The 17,321-nt window shown below is 36.6% G+C and overlaps 1 protein-coding gene across 1 annotated transcript; it reads left to right on the top strand.

The window, feature by feature from the left end:
- The first annotated feature begins 16,021 nt into the window (after positions 1–16,021).
- Positions 16,022–16,955, top strand: LOC114491849 (developmental pluripotency-associated protein 4-like). The gene is given in 1 exon segment (XM_036020139.1): positions 16,022–16,955. A coding segment is annotated over 1 exon segment (900 nt). The 5' UTR covers positions 16,022–16,035; the 3' UTR covers positions 16,936–16,955.
- The last annotated feature ends 366 nt before the right edge of the window (positions 16,956–17,321 follow it).

Genomic DNA, 17,321 nt, shown 5'->3' with positions numbered 1-17,321 from the left:
TCTTTAGTTTTGTCATTTCCAGAATTCATGTAATTGGCATCATCCAATATTTAGGCTTTCAGACAGGCTTTTTCACTTGGTATTATGTATTTATAATTCATCTTTGTCTTTTAGTGGCTTGATAGCTTATTTATATTTATTACTTAATAATATTTATTACATGGTTGCATGGTCTTCCTTTCTGATATTATTTCTTCCCTCCCTTCCATTTTGGTTAACCAGGTAAGAGGATTATCTATTCATTAAAAAAAATAGCTTTTAGTTTTGTTGATGTTTCTCTATTGTTTATATTTTTCATTTCACTTTTATCTGCTGACATTTGAAATATTTTTTCAACTTCCTTTAAGCTAATTTCTTTGCTTTCTCTCCTTTTCTAAGGTGGAATCTTAGGTTACTGATTTTAGATCCTTCTTATTTTTTAATGTGTGTGTGTAATGTTGTATGTTTTCCTCCAAGAATGACAGTCACTGCACTCTACAAATTTTCATTGTCATTTAGTTAAAACACTTTTTGAACTTTTCTTATGGTTACTTCTTTGATCCATGTTTTCTTTGATCTCCAAATGTTTCAGCATTTTCCAGGTATCTTTTTTTTTTTAGTATCTAGTTTAATTCCATTATGATCTGAGAACATACATTGTATGATTCCTATTCTTTTGTTTTATTGTTTATGCCATTACAGTTGTTCCACTTTTTAAAATTTATGATCCAGAGTATGGTTTATCTTGGTGAGTGTAACATTTTATTAAGAGCCAAACATGTAGTATTAAGTAATTAAAACTGAGCAAATAGGCCTATATAGCATGTGGTTTATTTGACTAAGAGTTGGGTTGTGTTTAATGTTTACTGTAAGTGTAGTTGCCAGAGGATTCATATATCTTATTTTTATCTCTACTCTTGACTTTGGGTTTCCTTAAGTATTTCTCTTCAGAGAGAGGGCTACATCTTCCTAACCAATCAGTGGTAATTGTCTGCTATAACAATAAACCCTGTTGGTGTGGTGGTGTGGTATTGGGGAAGGAAGATATTCTAGAGTCTACTGATTAAATTGCAGTCATTTAATGGGTCTGTATCTCTGTGAGTTTCTCCAGTGTAGAGTACTTCTCCCACCCCTAATCCCCCTTTTAGGTGACATAGGCAAGCTAACTGGGAAGTGGAGGTGAGGAGTTCTTCTCACCCAGCTGGAGTAAGGTTCTGGTAAACTTTTTCCCCTGGACAGTAGTAGTAGGTCTTTGTTATGGAGTATGCTGCAGGCATATTCCCTAATTAGTCTCTTCCACCTCCCCCATTGATCCCAGGAATTCATTCTTAGTTCTTCACGATAAGATCCTGGCATAAAACCTGAGGGTAAATACTACGAAAGTGCGGGGAGCTCCCTAAGTCTTCAGCTTCCAGGAGTTTCTCAGGCTCATGCTAGTCTATGCTCAGCCTCCAGAAGTTCACGAAATTATCATTTAAGTCTTCTACCAGTGTGTAGCTCCAGCAGTTCTGTCCTGGTTAAGCAGGTCTTACCTATGAGTTTATTTTTTGGTTCAACTTTTGGGGTAGCAACTTGTCCTGATTCCTCAGTCCTCTGATGGGCTAAAATAAATCACTGATTTTTTAGTTTATTCAGATTTTTCTTATAAGAATGAAAGTGACAACTTCCAACCTATTTATATATCAGAGCTGGAATCTGCAGTCTCATATTTTTCTTTAAAAGCTTTATGTGGCCAGATGTTTACCCAGACTCTCAATATAAAAACATCTGTAGCTATTTAGACAGTGCAACAAAATGCTAATAATTTTATTTATGTATTCAGGAGCAAATAGCCATCTTTGATTGCTACAGTCAGTTCAATTGTGTGTGGTCCTTATCAATGGCAGCTTCTGAGGTCAGGTTCGAAACTAAATTTTTTCTTGCGAATCTTTGAAAGTTTATGTGGTTTAACAGCTATCATAAGCATTCAGTTAACATTTCAAAATATGCAGATGACAAAAATATGCAGATATAGTAGACAGATTCTTAAATTATGCCCTATGTGTCTCACCAAGCGGGTATACATAGCCCTGTATAACATCTCCTTTTGGGAGGCACTTGTAATATGATATCGCTTCTGCAATTAAGTTACATTATCTGGCAGAGGAATTTTAAAGATGTAATTAAGGTTCCTAATCAGTGGTTTTTAGTTACTCAAAAGAGAAATTATCCTAATGTAACCTAATTTAATTATGTTAGCCTTTTAAAGGGGTCAGAAAGATTTGAATCAGGAGAGTGTTTTTTTAACCCTTGACATTAAAGAAGCAAAATGCATAATTTGAATTGCCAGTTTAGAAACTGCATGGCTGTAAGTTGAAGGGCTGAAGGTGGTCTTTCAGACCAAGAGTGGCCTCTGGTCAACATCCAGAAGGAAAAAGGAGATTTCGGTGCCATCATTGCAAGAAACTGGAGTCTACCAACAATTAGTAAGATTGGAAGAAAATGCTGATCCTTTACCAAAAACACAATGACACTGACACCTTGATATCGCCCAATGAGGCTCTGATACTTGCCTTTGAGACATTGATAATGAATGTGTGTTATTTTATACCTCTATGTTTGTGATAATTTGTCACATAGGAAGAGAAAACAAGTACAAAAGCAGATAAAAACAAAATGTAAAAATGCTTTTAACATTTTTTAACATTAGCCCTAGTGGAATTTAGAATTAGTAGAAATAAGTCCTATTTTTATTCCTATAATTATAAAACTTGCATAAAAATAAAAATATATTGACTTGATTTATCCAAAGATAATATGCTTAGGTGTTTGTGCAGGCTGCTATAACAAAATATCTCAGACTTGGTGGCTTATGAAAAACAAATTTATTTTTCAAATTTCTGGAGGCTGGGAGTCTAGGCTCAGGGTGCCAGCCCTTTTCCGGACACTGACAAAATAGTTCTTAATATTTAAACATACAGAAACAGGGCTAAATATCTACCTTACCACTTCAATTGTCCCGATATATCCCCACTCAACTTAATCTTTTAGTACAATCAGCATATGACATTTTTTAAATTCTTTTTCTGAATGTATTCCTTAAATTATTTTTCTTATGGTTATTTTCCCTCATAGTTTAGGCCTCCTCAAACTCCCCAAAAGGCATCCCTTGGAATTAGGTCTCCTTCAGCCACAATCTCTTTTCCCTTCCCCATTCAAAGGCAAATTCCTTGACTATATTCTCTCCATTGGTTGCAAATTGCTACTGTATCAATTCCTCAGTACATTGTAATCTAAATTCTTCCTTACCAGCTTGCCACTTAAAATAAAGAATTTACTCATTTGGGTTTTTCTCTCTTCCTGTACCTTCAGTGATTCCTCTTCTGCCTCTTTCTAGCCCTTCACCTCTGGGATCCCCAGGGTCATGACCTCCCTCAGACTTTGGGGAAAATTCTTTGGGTTTCACTTGCTTTAACCTCTTCCTTTCTCTTGCTCCTTTCTTATATGAACATCTTGTTATTAAGTAGGTATATTTGGTATAAAAAAAGTCTTTTGCTTATGCTGTTTTTATGTTTCACTATCCATTCTCTTTGATCCATTCCCTTTGATCCCTTTTCTGGTCTGGTGGGTACAGTTTAAGATTGGCAGTTATAGTATCTTCTATAATGATAGGTTGAGTTTCTTTGTGTGATTTCTTTCTTTTTTTAAAGATTTTATTTATTCATTTTTAGAGAGGGAAGTGGCGGGGAGAGAGAGATAGAGAGAGAGAGAGAGACATCAATGCACGGTTGCCGGGGGATGTGGCCTGCAACCCAGGCACGTGCCCTGACTAGGAATTGAACCTGCAACACTTTGGTTCACAGCCCGTGCTCAATCCACTGAGCACCAGCCAGGGCCTTCTTTGTGTGATTTCTGTGGCTGTTCATGACTGCTATGTCCCCACATCTCTATCATAAATAACATTTTCTGAACATAATAAAAGCCATGAACTTAATGGAAATATGAATAAAATAATAAACAGTACTCAGCAACTCAACTAACAACAGCAGAAAAAGAATTTCTGACTCTTTATATGAAAAAAATTAGTTTAGTTAAAAATACTCTCATCATTCTTTAAATCCTCACCCAAGTATATTTTTTATTGATTTTAGAGAGAGAGGAAAGAAGACAGAAATACTGATGTGAGAGAGAAACTTCAATCAGTTGCCTCCTGTATGTGCCCCAACCTGGGATCAAACCTGCAACCTAGAAATGTGCCCTGAGCAGGAGAAATCAAACCCCCAATGTTTTGGTGTAGGGGATGACACTCCAACCAACTCCGACACTTGGCCAGGGCTCCCTCCATTTTTTTTAATAAAGCCAATAAGCAAAAATGCTGATATTTCTTATATGCCTTTTAAAGGAAGAGATTCATTTCCATCTGTAAATAATCATTTTAAATGTACAATAGGTACATTTTCTTTCCCCAAATCTTTGAATTTCTATTTAAATTGTTACTACAATGGCTTTTATTTAAACTGCCTTTCTGTGTTATAATCCTTTCTTCTTTTATATGCAAATGACTGGCAATAAAATAATTGGATTAATTGGTTACCTAGGAAATCAGTATATATATATGTTTTTCATTTGATGTCAGGTAATATAAAAGAAAATAAGTTTGTAGAGGAATCTTACATCGAGACTCTTCTATTTATAACCTTTGACATTTCATTGCTACTCAACACAGTGTCTTGACAGTAAAGTTCAATGTTCAAGTATCTGTTTTGGAGACCAAGTCTTAGCACCTTTAAAAGTCTCCCTTTCCACAGCTAAAGCAGTAACTGACTTTTCTGAGATGAATGTGCCAACAATTATAACCAGTAAAGTAAAAGTTAAGTTGGCTTAATTCTTTTTTTCTCCAAGATAAAATGTCCAATGTGCAATATAATACAAAGATTTATTTTTAAAATTAGAATTCTGAGAAGGAATAAGAGGTTGGGACCTAGAAAAGAATTAGTTTTATGCATCATTATTTTATTGATGTTTATTATCTTCCTCAGATATTTAATTTTATATTAAAGCTTTGTCCAAACATATTTAAAGCTGATAAAAAACAAATATGCCAGTTGTATCATTTTATTATATTGTTACAGTAAATATGAACACCTGTGTTATATCTATTTAACAGTCATAATATTTGAAAAACATTTTTTAATCTTCAGCTAAGGACATGCTTATTAATTTTAGAAAGAGGAGAAAGGAGAGGGAAGAAGAGGGATAGAAAAATTGATGTGAAAGAAACATCAATTTGAGAGAAACATCAATTTGCTTCCTCTTGTACACCCTGACCTGGGATGAAACCCGCAACCGAGCCATGTACCTGACGAGGAATGGAACCCATGGCCTTTTGGTTTACATGAAGATGCTCCAATCACCAGAGAGGTGGAATAACATTTTTAACTTGGTTATATATGTTCTCTAAATTGCAATGTGATATTAGTAGGGGGCATGTATTATTCTGTTTTTATTTCCTAAAATAAAAGACACATTTTTCATTTTCACCAATAACTTTATCGATAAGATATTTTGAGTATGTTGGCTATCTCTTGTGTGGTATAAATTGATTGTTCTCAGTTAATGTTTCTATTTGATCACTATCAACTTTAATTGGTCTACCCAACCATGGAGCATCATCCAGCAAGAAATCTCCAGTATGAAACTTCCCAAACCACTTTTGACACATTCAGTCAGTCACAGCACCTTCTCCACACACTGTGCAATTTTTTTTTTTTGCATTTCAATGGTGTATTTACCTTTCTTGAAACAATAAGTCCTGATATGCCAAAAATGTTGGGTATTCTTTTCCATCTTCAATACTAAAATGTCTACACAACAACTCACCAATTCTGATGCTTTTTAAAAAATGCACGCCAATATGACAGCTGTCATAATACAATTTAGCAAAATTGTTTTGAATGAAGTTAAAGACAACTAAGCTGTACTAGAACCATCTTATGGAAAAAAAAACAAAAACAAATGAACTTTTTGGCCAGCACAATAGCATGAAGACATACAAGGATTCCTTAAACCTCAAGCATCAATGCAATGAATTTAATCATCAAGGAATTGTCTTACTGAAATGTTATAACTGCTGGCAAAAATTGTCTGGATCATCAATTTAGAATATTTTTACATTTATGATTGTTGCATATGCTCCAAAGAATAAAAGAACCAGCAGAACTATAGATTGAAAAGTCCAAACAAAAATAATGTGATAAAATAATATTAGCCACAGTGTAATAGTACAACTACTTAACAATAACAGTAAGAGTAATAATAGCTATCACCTTCTTAAATATTTACAATAAATATTATTGAGTACTTACAGTTTTCCAGGTATGGTTCAGATTACTTTCTAAGTATTCACTCATTCATTTCTCACAGGGATACTATGTTTTATTTTCCTACTTTAGTCGATGAAGAAACTGAAATAGATACATCAAGTAACATATGCAAGGAAGCTTTTGGTACCGTGCAACCTGAGAGGGCTCACACTGGCCTCTCCTTTCTCTCATGCAGTAGAGAGCCTAGCAGGGCCTGATCTCACTGTTCTTTGTTTTGTACAAGGATTTCTGCATATACTGGACTTGCTGAAGATGTCCAGCAAAGATTGATGTAAACAATATAAGTGTCTCGTGTGAACAAGGCAAACCAAATGCTTGTTACATGTTCATTCTGAACCTTTATTTTTGCCCGAGCCCAAGGACCAGTTCCACATAGGTCTGGCCAAGGGACCAAGTAATCTGTATAACTGTTCAGGACTATGTTGATTGAGCAGCAAATAACATTATACAAACAAAACAAATGATAACTAGCCTTATGATAACTAATAATAATAATAAGATCTCATGTAAAATAATTGTAACTGTTGTGTCTAATGTTTATAGTTTACCAAATATTTTTTCAAAATCCTTATTTGTTTTAACCATTAAAGTAATATTATTTAGTATATTACTGTCCTAACCTTAAAGAGGGAGAGCTAAAACTTTTCAGGGGTGGGTCACACAGACAGAACTTGTTAGGGCTAGTTCTTTTAATTCCAAACTTTGAATCTCCTTGAGACTTACTGGCTTAAAACATCATGGTTGATTCTGTAGGTTTGCAATTTGGCCCGGATTCAGCTGGGTGGTTATTTTGTCAGTCATGGCCAGGCTTACTCAAGCATCCGAATTCAACTGCTGGTCATCTAGGTGCAGCAGCTCTGAGGGCTGGCTGGCTCCCAGCTGAGGTGAAGAGAAAGATTGGGCCATAGTCTTCTCATCCAACAAGATTCCAAAATCAGTAAAATAAGGAAAATTCCTATGTTCAGTTTACTTGTCAAGAATTGCTTGTGTCTCATTGCTGTTGCTTCATTGGTTAAAGAAAGTGCTGTGGTTGAGTCTAGGGTCAGTGTGTACAGGGAGTGCCCCAGGATATTGGTATAGAGAGGTATGTCAAATTTGAGACCATTAGTGCAGCATCTACCATAGTTACTTTGAAGGGAAAGACCCTACGCTTTAACAGTTTTTTAGGGTTATTGCTTTCTGAGGACACATTAATTAAAAAAAATGAAAGAGCAAAACCTTTCAAAGGTTATAGAGAGAATGTGATATATATAGTGATAGTCTATAAAGTCTTTAAATTTTTTTTCAATTTCATAATTAATTATTTGTTTGTTTCTCCATTTTTTGAACAACAAGTCCCAAAGATATTCTGTAGAACCATGGTCCTGATATTTTCTCTTCAAAGGGATAAAACTTGTCATTAAAAAGATTTAGAAAATACTCATTTTCCTGACTCACTTCGGGCCTAAAATTTCCATGTTACTGTGTATGATGGTTAATTTTTATTTTTACTTGTTTTTATTCTGAGTATGTCCATGAGGTATTTCAGAATGAGATTAACATCGAAACTGGTAAACTGTCTAAAGCAGATTGCTCTTCTTAAAGTGGTTGGGTCTCATTGAGTTAATTGAAGACCTGAATAGAACAAAAAGCCTAAATAAAAGGAAATTCCTGCTGCTGGACTGTTTGAGCCAGGATGCTGGTCTTTTTTCTGCCTTTGGACTCAACCTCAAAAATTTTCTTTTTAGAGCTCTTAAACCTGCTGGCTTTTGGACCAGAACTTAAAACATTGGCTCACCTAGTTCTCAGGACTCTGACATTATTAAAACTGTATCTTCAGCTCTCCTGGGTCTTCAGCTGACCAACTACAGATTTTGGGTCTTCTCAGTCTTCATAATCATGCAAACATATTCCTTATAGAAAAAAAATTCTGCCTATCCATCTGGGATGGATGGGTACATGGATAGATGATGATAGATAGATAAATAGATAGATAGGAAGGATATCCTATTGTTTCTTTGTAAAACTCTGCCTACTACAGCATCTCAAAGATTGTTTAGAATAGAAAGTAAGAACTCTATCTTTTTAATGTAGAAGAATTTTCAAAATGAGTAGAAATGCCTTGGTTTAGGTCTTGGTTCTACTACTACTGTGTGACTCTTAACATTTACTTAAAGGCTCTAAATAAATTTCTGGTTATTCACTTATAAATGGAAAGATAGAGAAAATGCTTCTAAAGTAAGTCATATGCTATTTTTACTAGAAACTACTGAGTAAATTATAGACATTAAATTAGTATTATTACACTTATATGACTACTTGAATCTAATATCTTTAAAACCACAGAATCCCTTGTTGTGCAATTTCTGTTGCTATCTCAAGAAATTAACATTTCAGTGAACACATTTCATAAAGTATATTTAAAGAAGAGAAATTACCAGGAAATGGTAATTTAAAACTTTTGTTGGTATGGCAAAACTTTGATTTGCCAATGGTTTCATGCATACTTTGGCCTTTATGTGTGAGAGACACATTTGGGGTCAAAATGATATGGCAAGATGCACTTATTCTAGATACAAAAGTTTCTAAGCAAACCAAGCAAAACAGAGCTTTCAATGAAAGAATTCTTCTGAGCTACATCTTTTTTTTTTTTTTTTTTTTTTTTTAGAAAGGATGATACTGGATATCTTGGGGAAACCTTTGTATATATAGTAAAAAGATAATATAAAATTAAAGGAATGACAGCAGCATATACTTCACAATCACTCTTTAGTTTGAGGATTTTCATATTTGTTACCTCATTTGAAAAATGATTTATGGACCAAGAAATAGTACATTTGATCCATCCACATAGTTCAGACTGCTAGCAGACTTTGGCTAGATAAACTACAAAGGAAGCAGAAAGGGGTTTGTTCACTTTGCTCAAAGGTCATGGTCACCTTGTCTTTCCAGAGGTAAAAAAAAAAATGAAAAAACAAAATTGGCTGGCAGATAGCAACTAACTCTGAGAAAGCAGATTATACCAGAAAATAAGTAAACGTATAGTTTATGCCAGAATATTTTTTCTGACATTACTACTAATAGGAGATTACAGTTTTTAACTACTCCCCTACTTCAACAAATATTAAAAACTAAAATCTTGATCATTATGATATCTTAGTGAAAGTGTTTTTTAAGGGAACATACCTACTCCCTTTAATGCCCCTCACCAATAAAACATATTTTATCATCAACCAACTATTTCACCAATGTGTAAAAATTTGATGACTCTGACACCCATTCTTGTACTACTTCTCCAGTGAGCTTGCAGTTACCATGGACTTCTGTCATTTGGCTCATTCTTTTGTTCTCATTGACCTATGAGCACAATTACGAGGCAGCAATAACACTTCTCTAGTCATTATAGTAAGGATCATAAAAAGTTATTATTATTTGCCTAACTGAAAATATGAAATATATTACCTCTTAAACTATATAATCTTAAAAGTAAAATAATGTGCAGAAATATAGACATTTTTGTATACTGTTTATTAGTGAATAGTAAAAGCTTGCCTGGTAAAATGATGCTTATTTTTGATCTCTGTAGTTACAGTGTCCTGTTCCTTAATTACAGTCTAGACCTAATCTAGAATAATTATTTTGTAACCTCTTATTTTTTTCCTCAATGGCTCCAGGTAAAAGTTAGTTAAAAGATGAATACTTATGAACTGAAAATCTCTGCTGGTACAATACATTAATTTGAATACCATACTATGAGGGAAAATATGAGAGCTATATTTATTTAAAAAAAAGAAAGGATATTTTAAAATTCTCCAATCTGAAGCTTAATATCCAGTTTCCTCTTTTGAGACACATTCCCTTGACTTACTCCACCACTACTTTTTTCTCCATAGATTCCAAGATCCTGTTCAAAGTGTGCTTTGCAACCTTTCCTGGATAGTCCACCTGAGAGTAATGCTGTTCTTTGCATCTTCCACATCAATATTTTCTATGCTCCCTGTGCATCCCCTTCCTTCTGTGTGTGTGTGTGTGTGTGTGTGTGTGTGTGTGTGTGTTTCAGAGCATGGACCATCAACCTGAAGAGTCGAGGTTTAACTGCCAGCTCTACATTCACTCACTCTGTGAATGAATGTGGCAGGTGTCTGCTGTCCTTGGAGCTCCCTCATCACCTACAGGGCACAAAATGTTTATCTGCCTTTTCAGGTTGTTATAGAATAATCAGTATAGTGCATAGTCTGCATAAACTACTTTTTAAAAGATGACAATTTTTGTAATCATCATTCTCACAATGATTTCTCTAACTACATTTTAAGTCCAGGAGGATAAGAACAAGCTCTTACAGTATGCATTTTTTTTTTTAGATTTTATTTATTTTTAGAGAGAGAGGAAGAGGCAGGGAGAAAGTAAGGGAAAGAAACATCCATGTGTGGGAGATACAGTGATCAGTTGCCTCTTGCATACTTACCCCCAACTGGGCACCTGGCCTGCAACCCTGGCATGTTCCCTGACCAGGTACTGAATTGGCAACCTTTCGGTCACAGGCTGGCGCTCCATCCACTGAGCCACACCAGGCAGGGCTGTATTTTTTAATCCCTACATTGCTCAGCACTAAGTCTTGCTCATAGCAGGTACACAAAAAATTAGCTGCCTGACAGCGGAGAAGAATAAGGAGAAAAAAAAGCAAAGGTAAAGTATAATATGACTTTATATGGACAGTAGTAATGTTAACATTAACATCTTGGAGTCAATATTTAACTTCTATATTAAATCAACAAGTGTTAAAGTTTTTGAAAAAGTTTCTTTTGATGTAAGCTCAAGGAATCTGTGATTCTATTGCTGAATAAAATATTTTTTAAAGATTTTATTTATTTATTTTTAGAGAAGGAAGAGAGGAAGATAGAGAGAGAGAGAGAAACATCAATGTGCGGTTGCTGGGGGTTATGGCCTGCAACCCAGGCATGTACCCTGGCTGGGAATTGAACCTGGGACTCTTGAATAAAATATTTTTTAAAGTACTAGAGAGCCAATGAAGAAACGACCTGTAATGTTGTGAATGTGTAAAATGAGAGGGCTATGTAAATTAACACTTAGATAAACATCTGTAATTTTTTAGGCACCATGGTCAATGCTGGGAGTAAAACGACTATAGGCCATTATCCTAAAGCAGCTCAAGTTCAAGAGGGAAGGTAGCTAAGGAATTAATTATGAGAGGCAGATGTGCCCTATAAAAATGTTTACACAGGATATTAAGGAGGTAAAGAAGAAGGGCATGAGAGAAATACAGGGAGAAAAGCCTGAGAAGAATTTAGGAAAATATTATATTTGAGCAAAATCTTGAAGACTCAGGGAAATAGGCTGGGAGGCTGCTATGATCATCTAGGAGAAGTGTATGACCAGTGTCTTGAAAACGAAGCTAAAAGGTAAAATTAGAAAAGGCATGAGTCAGAAAAATAATACAGCAAAACTCTGCTATAGTTCACTTTGAGATAATCCAAATTTGGAAATAATGAAATTAGGTCACATCCGGTGCCTAACCTATATTCTCAAGTGGGACTAAAGGCTTTTCTGTTTGGAGGGAAAACCAGGGCAAGTTGGAAAACAGCCAACAACTGTATCTTGAAAAAGTGGGTGCTCATAGTCTTATTATTCTCCTGGCCCAGTCCTTCCAGATTGGGTCAACAAACAGGTCCATACCTGGTCAGACTCCTGGAATCGCTGCTTCTGTCCCAGAAGTTCCATTCTGTCACAGGACCCAGTTATTCTCATTTATGAAGTTGGAGTGGACAACTACCACCAGGTGGCACCAAATTGCAGGCAGGGCTTGGCTGGATTTGGATGTGAGGGGCTCAGGTCCCAGACCTCCCAGCTGCACAGGCTTGTGCTAGTCATTTCTTTAAACCTCACAACAACATGACCTAGCATTTTCTACAATTGAATGTTTCAACCCCACATCTCACATTAAGCCTTTATTGCATTTTCAAATAAGAGAAGAAAATTACAGCCCAGGGAAAGAAGACATATGGAAGATAATTTGAATCGGCTGACTCACCAATGCATAAAGTGGTTGGTTGGTGAACAGGGAAGAAGATTGGGTTCACAGAAGGAAGGATGGAATCCTGGCCTCAGCATTTTAAGTTTCTGGAGCAGGCATTCACAGAGGGGGGAGAAGCTGAAAGCGGGTACGAAAGGCCATGTGGGTGAGTGGAACCTGTCCTACTGGTGTATTTCATATGCAATACACAAGCAGTGTGATGTGGTGGCATCATCAATAGGAAAACCGGGAGCGTTTGGTGTTCTTGTTTTGTTTTGCTAGGCAATGTTGTTCAGTTTCAAGAATAGTGTGGTTAGTTTGAAATGTTTAAAATACTTGATTCGCTACTTGATTCTTTCTCAGAGAGTGGCATTTGAAGTATTCTTGCCCTCTAATAATCAGAAAATGCAAGGTCGGTATCTCCAGTCCTCAGGTCTAAATCCAAAATAGTTTAATATGCCTGATTTTCATTTGCCCCTGAATCTCCATGCCTCTGTCTTTCCAGCCCAACACGGAGTGTGAGCTCTGCCTAGTGAGAGAGGTTTTCCATTGTCTCCTGTTTAGGCATTTTCTGTCCTCTGTCCATTGGCTAATGTTATTGCCTCTTGCTATGGAATTGCTTATGCCTGTGAAACTTACCTCCCAGGGAAACCTTGCCCCTAGTCTCCATAATAGTTACAGCTGTGGAATTATCCCCAGAAGAGTCCTAAATTGAAGGAACTTTTAATCTATCCAAAGGCGTTCTGCTAGGGGCCCAGCAGTGAACAACAGCTTTACCACGCAAGTCAGTCTCAGGCCACTGTCTTTCCTCATGTTTGGGAAGGTGCACTTGGGTGGCAGTATTCCGATCTGCGTCACTCTGCAGCAGTAGAGTCTGCCTCAGGAGTAGCGCCTCTGAACTCAGACTGCGTTTGAGAAACCCTAGAGGAATTCTTTAAAAAAATGTCACCCCCTTATTTCATTAAATAGATTTGAGCTAGAAAATGGGGCTTTAATTACTTTTTAAAGTACTCCAGATGCATGAGTATGTGCAGATGGTGTTGAGAACCACTTCCCTATTCCTTCAGGGAGGATCAAATGCTCCTTCTTAATATTTTAACATGCTTCTTTGGTTTATCCTTTTCATTTCCTAACACATTCTGGGCTATTATTTGATGAAATGGAGTTCTTACTTTTGTTGTATAATTTCTGCACTTTCTGTACAATACAATGTTTTGTTTTAACATGCTGTTTTAGATTGTGTGTTGGGGCGGGTTGCCTTAGTGAGAAATATAGGCTTGCCAAGTATATCCAGTGTTCAAAAAACATTACACCTCTACCTCACCCTGAGTTGGATAATACCACCTAGGAGCCATTTTACCATCAAACTCACACTTACTCCATTTACTATAGTTCCTCCTGATTTCCTTTTGGTATGGTTAATTTCAGAATTATTACATTTGGTTTTTAGGTCCTGCACTGAGAAAAGAGGTATTTAACCTCATCCCCATTGCAGCACTGAGTGCTCTTACGTGACAGTGTGTCTACCCAAAGCACAGAACAACTTATATTTCAATTTGCACAGTTTATATTTGTGGGCTAGTTGTGGTACTGCTGATTTTTCTCTACCTTTTATTGGCATCATAATCCAATATGCTTTTCAGATACATGTGTTCAGGAAACAGGTAATCCTGTACTCCAACCACTGGTAAAGAAATCACTTTGGAATCAACCCAGTCACTCTTTCAGTATTTTACAGTGACATTTCTCATTTTCTCTATATCTGTTCAAGTTTTCCATAACCACTTTACATGCCTGTAGCAATCCTCAGGGGCAGAGTTTTAATTATTCCGATCTTAGGCACTCCAACTGCATGTACAAGAGAGCAGTTTTCAGTATCTCCCTGATCCTAAATCTTTCCTAGGAGGTCATTCTGGTCTTCTTGATTTTGAAATTTTGGTGCCAAAATAATATGGCTGGTTGGTGATACCTAGAACAACACCATCTTTCCCAAAACTCCCTTTAAGAGTAGCTGCATTCCCTTTGTATCTCTTTATCCTGGGCATGTAGATCATTTTCCAATTTATACCTGTTTAATGTATTAGAGTCTAAGACTCAACTTTTCCCTTGAGGAAATTTCTCTCTTTTCCCAGAATATTCAAGATTTCTTATGTTTTAATTATTTTGCTGTTCCTTATCTGAAGGAACTGAACCAGGTCTTTCTAATAATCTTAGTTTCTGTTTGATTTTCTGAGCAAATACTATTGTTCAAGCCAGAAGTGCCAAGCCCACGTTTTGTAAGAACCTCCTCAGGCTCTGGGTTTCCTATCATTTAGTTGAATTGCTAATCTGTTTGAAAATAAGGAGATGAGATATTCTCATAGGTCTCCTTTATTATTTGTTTATTAGGAAAAAGCTGTACTCATTTGTGAATGAAGCTCCATTTGACTACTAGAAAACTTAAGCCATGGTCAGAGCTTATATATTTTTAAAAAAATTTTAAAGATTTTATTTATTTATTTTTAGAGAGGGAAGGGAGGGAGAAAGAGAGAGAAACATCAATGTGTGGTTGCTGGGGGTCATGGCCTGCAACCCAGGCATGTGCCCTGACTGGGAATCGAACCTGCGACACTGGTTTGCAGCCCGCGCTCAATCCACTGAGCTATGCCAGCCAGGGCTAGAGCTTATATATTTAATCTGATTTTACAACCATGAGGCCAAGGACAGAGGGGTAGGACTTCTGTTGCCAAGCATATCTGAGGTATGGAGAAACTAGACATAATAGGTCTATCTCATTCTGCTAAGCCAGATAAGCAGATAGGTCAAGACTTTGCTGAGGAAAAATGAGTAAATAGGTGGAGGGAGACTAGGTGAATATCTCTAATGAAATATTCTTTTATGTGAAAGAAACTTTAGGAGAGGAACTAGTGTGTACTTTCCTAATGCTTAGTGCTAGGCCCAATGTGGTTTCCTCATAATAAATGGGATATGGAATTCAGAGGGAAAGCAGTGCACCATAATATTAAATGTCTCCATGTTATCCTGAAAATGATGTAGAGATTGCTTTACCAGAAATTACTGACAGCAAGCATTGTGGCACATGACTGTTCATTAACGGAGTTTTTCTTCAGTCCTACAGTTGTGAGGCAGTTGTAGTAATAAGGAGGATGGACAGCAGAATTCAAATATATGTAGAATATGGTAACATTTACAAATATTTTAGAATACACTTTTTAACTTCAAATTACAAAATAATAAATTTACTACAGAAAATGTTTGGCAACAACAAAAGAGAAGAAAAATGTCTAATTCTGTCAGACAATTAGAAAAAACACAGTTCATAGTTGCAATGTACAAGGTTCACTGACAAAAAACAATTGCATTTCCATCCAGAAACAATAACTAACAAGATATTTTAATAAATGACACCACTAATAAAAACTCATAAAATATTATTGAAATTAACTAATATTATCTAAAGTCCATGGAAAATATTAAAAATCAACTAAAAGGCCTAAAGATTTAAACTGGTAGGGAAAAATAACACTATGATAAATTAATCTTAATTACTTACAAAAGTTAATTGTAAGTATGTAATTGTAAAATTCCGGTTTTATTTGAGAAGTTGAAAGAATTTATTTTAAACTTTTATGAGTGAGAACTAAGAAGATTTTCTTTTTGTCACCCTCATGTTCTATTCTGAATATGGAAAATGCGAAAGGCAAGAAGTGTAAGTCCAAAAAGAAGTCAGGGGGGAAGAAAATGACTTCCAAATTCCAACCAGTAAAAGCTGAAGAGGAACATCAGGCTGCTGGTGAATCAAGTACAGAAAGAACCTCGGGGAAGGAAAACAAATGGAAAAGGTCTATGAAAGATGACAAAGCTTCCTGCCCACAAGAGATGGCACAAGACAATGAGAGAGTCAGAATTCGGAAGAAGACACCAATTCCTCCGTTGCCCCTTAAATTGCCACCAGTTGATGTGCTTCACCGAGATATCATGAGGGCTTGGTGCCAGCAGTTAAAGCTGAGCACCAAGGGCTTGAAAGTGGAAGCATATAAGAGGCGGTGTGAATATGCTTACCCTAATCAAACGTATACTCCTGTCTCCTCAAGGGAGACCAGGGTGTTGACAGAATCAAAAAGGAAATTGAAGATGGAAAAGGAAGGAATAACTCTAGAAAGTTTTGGTCTTCCTCAAGTGACTGCTCCCCCTGAGGAGGGGGTGCCTGGTCTTGGAGGGGCTACTGCTCTCCTTGAGGGAATGGACAGTGCTGTTGTGACAACTTCCACTCCAGAAGCTGTGTTTGCCTCCTGGAGCAGAATCGCAGCCAGTGCTGGGCAGATGGAGACATTGCAGTCACCACAAGAGGCCTCTGGTGTTAGGTGGTGTGTGGTCCATGGGCGAAGTCTCCCTGCAGACACAGTAGTTTGGGTTAAGCTACAGTTTTATGCTGGGCAAGCCTGAGTTCCTGAAAAATGAGGGAAAGTGTGTGCACTCTTCTTGCTACCTGCCTGCAGCCTTCCACCCCTGCACCTGGAGGACAATATGTTGTGCCCCAAATGTGTTCATAGGAACAAGGTATTAATGAAGAGCCTCCAGTGAGATTATAATGCCAAGAAAAAGAGTACAGTTATGATTGTAATTAGCGGTAGAAAGGTGACTACGATGAATTCCACGGTGCCACTGATGTTGAACTCCAGGCTGCTCAGACACCCTCCACGCTTCCTGCTCACAGGGCCCACAGACTGGCGGGAGTGGGTGTTACCTTCAGACTCCCAGCATACCTTCACTTCATCTGTTGGGATATAGACATTTACATTTTAAAGTGGGAAAAAAAATCATTTTAAAAATTATCATTCATCACAGTGAATAAGATGAAAAAGTCACACCATCAAACCACTATCCTTCTGAATCAGAAGTGACCACCGCAGCAGCTCCTTTACGGTGGGAACCCCAAGTGAACATTGTGGAGGGAGTGAAGACACAGG

Source organism: Phyllostomus discolor, chromosome 1 (genome assembly GCF_004126475.2).
Source record: "Phyllostomus discolor isolate MPI-MPIP mPhyDis1 chromosome 1, mPhyDis1.pri.v3, whole genome shotgun sequence".
NCBI classification, from domain to species: domain Eukaryota; kingdom Metazoa; phylum Chordata; class Mammalia; order Chiroptera; family Phyllostomidae; genus Phyllostomus; species Phyllostomus discolor.
This window is presented reverse-complemented; position numbering and strand designations above follow the sequence as displayed.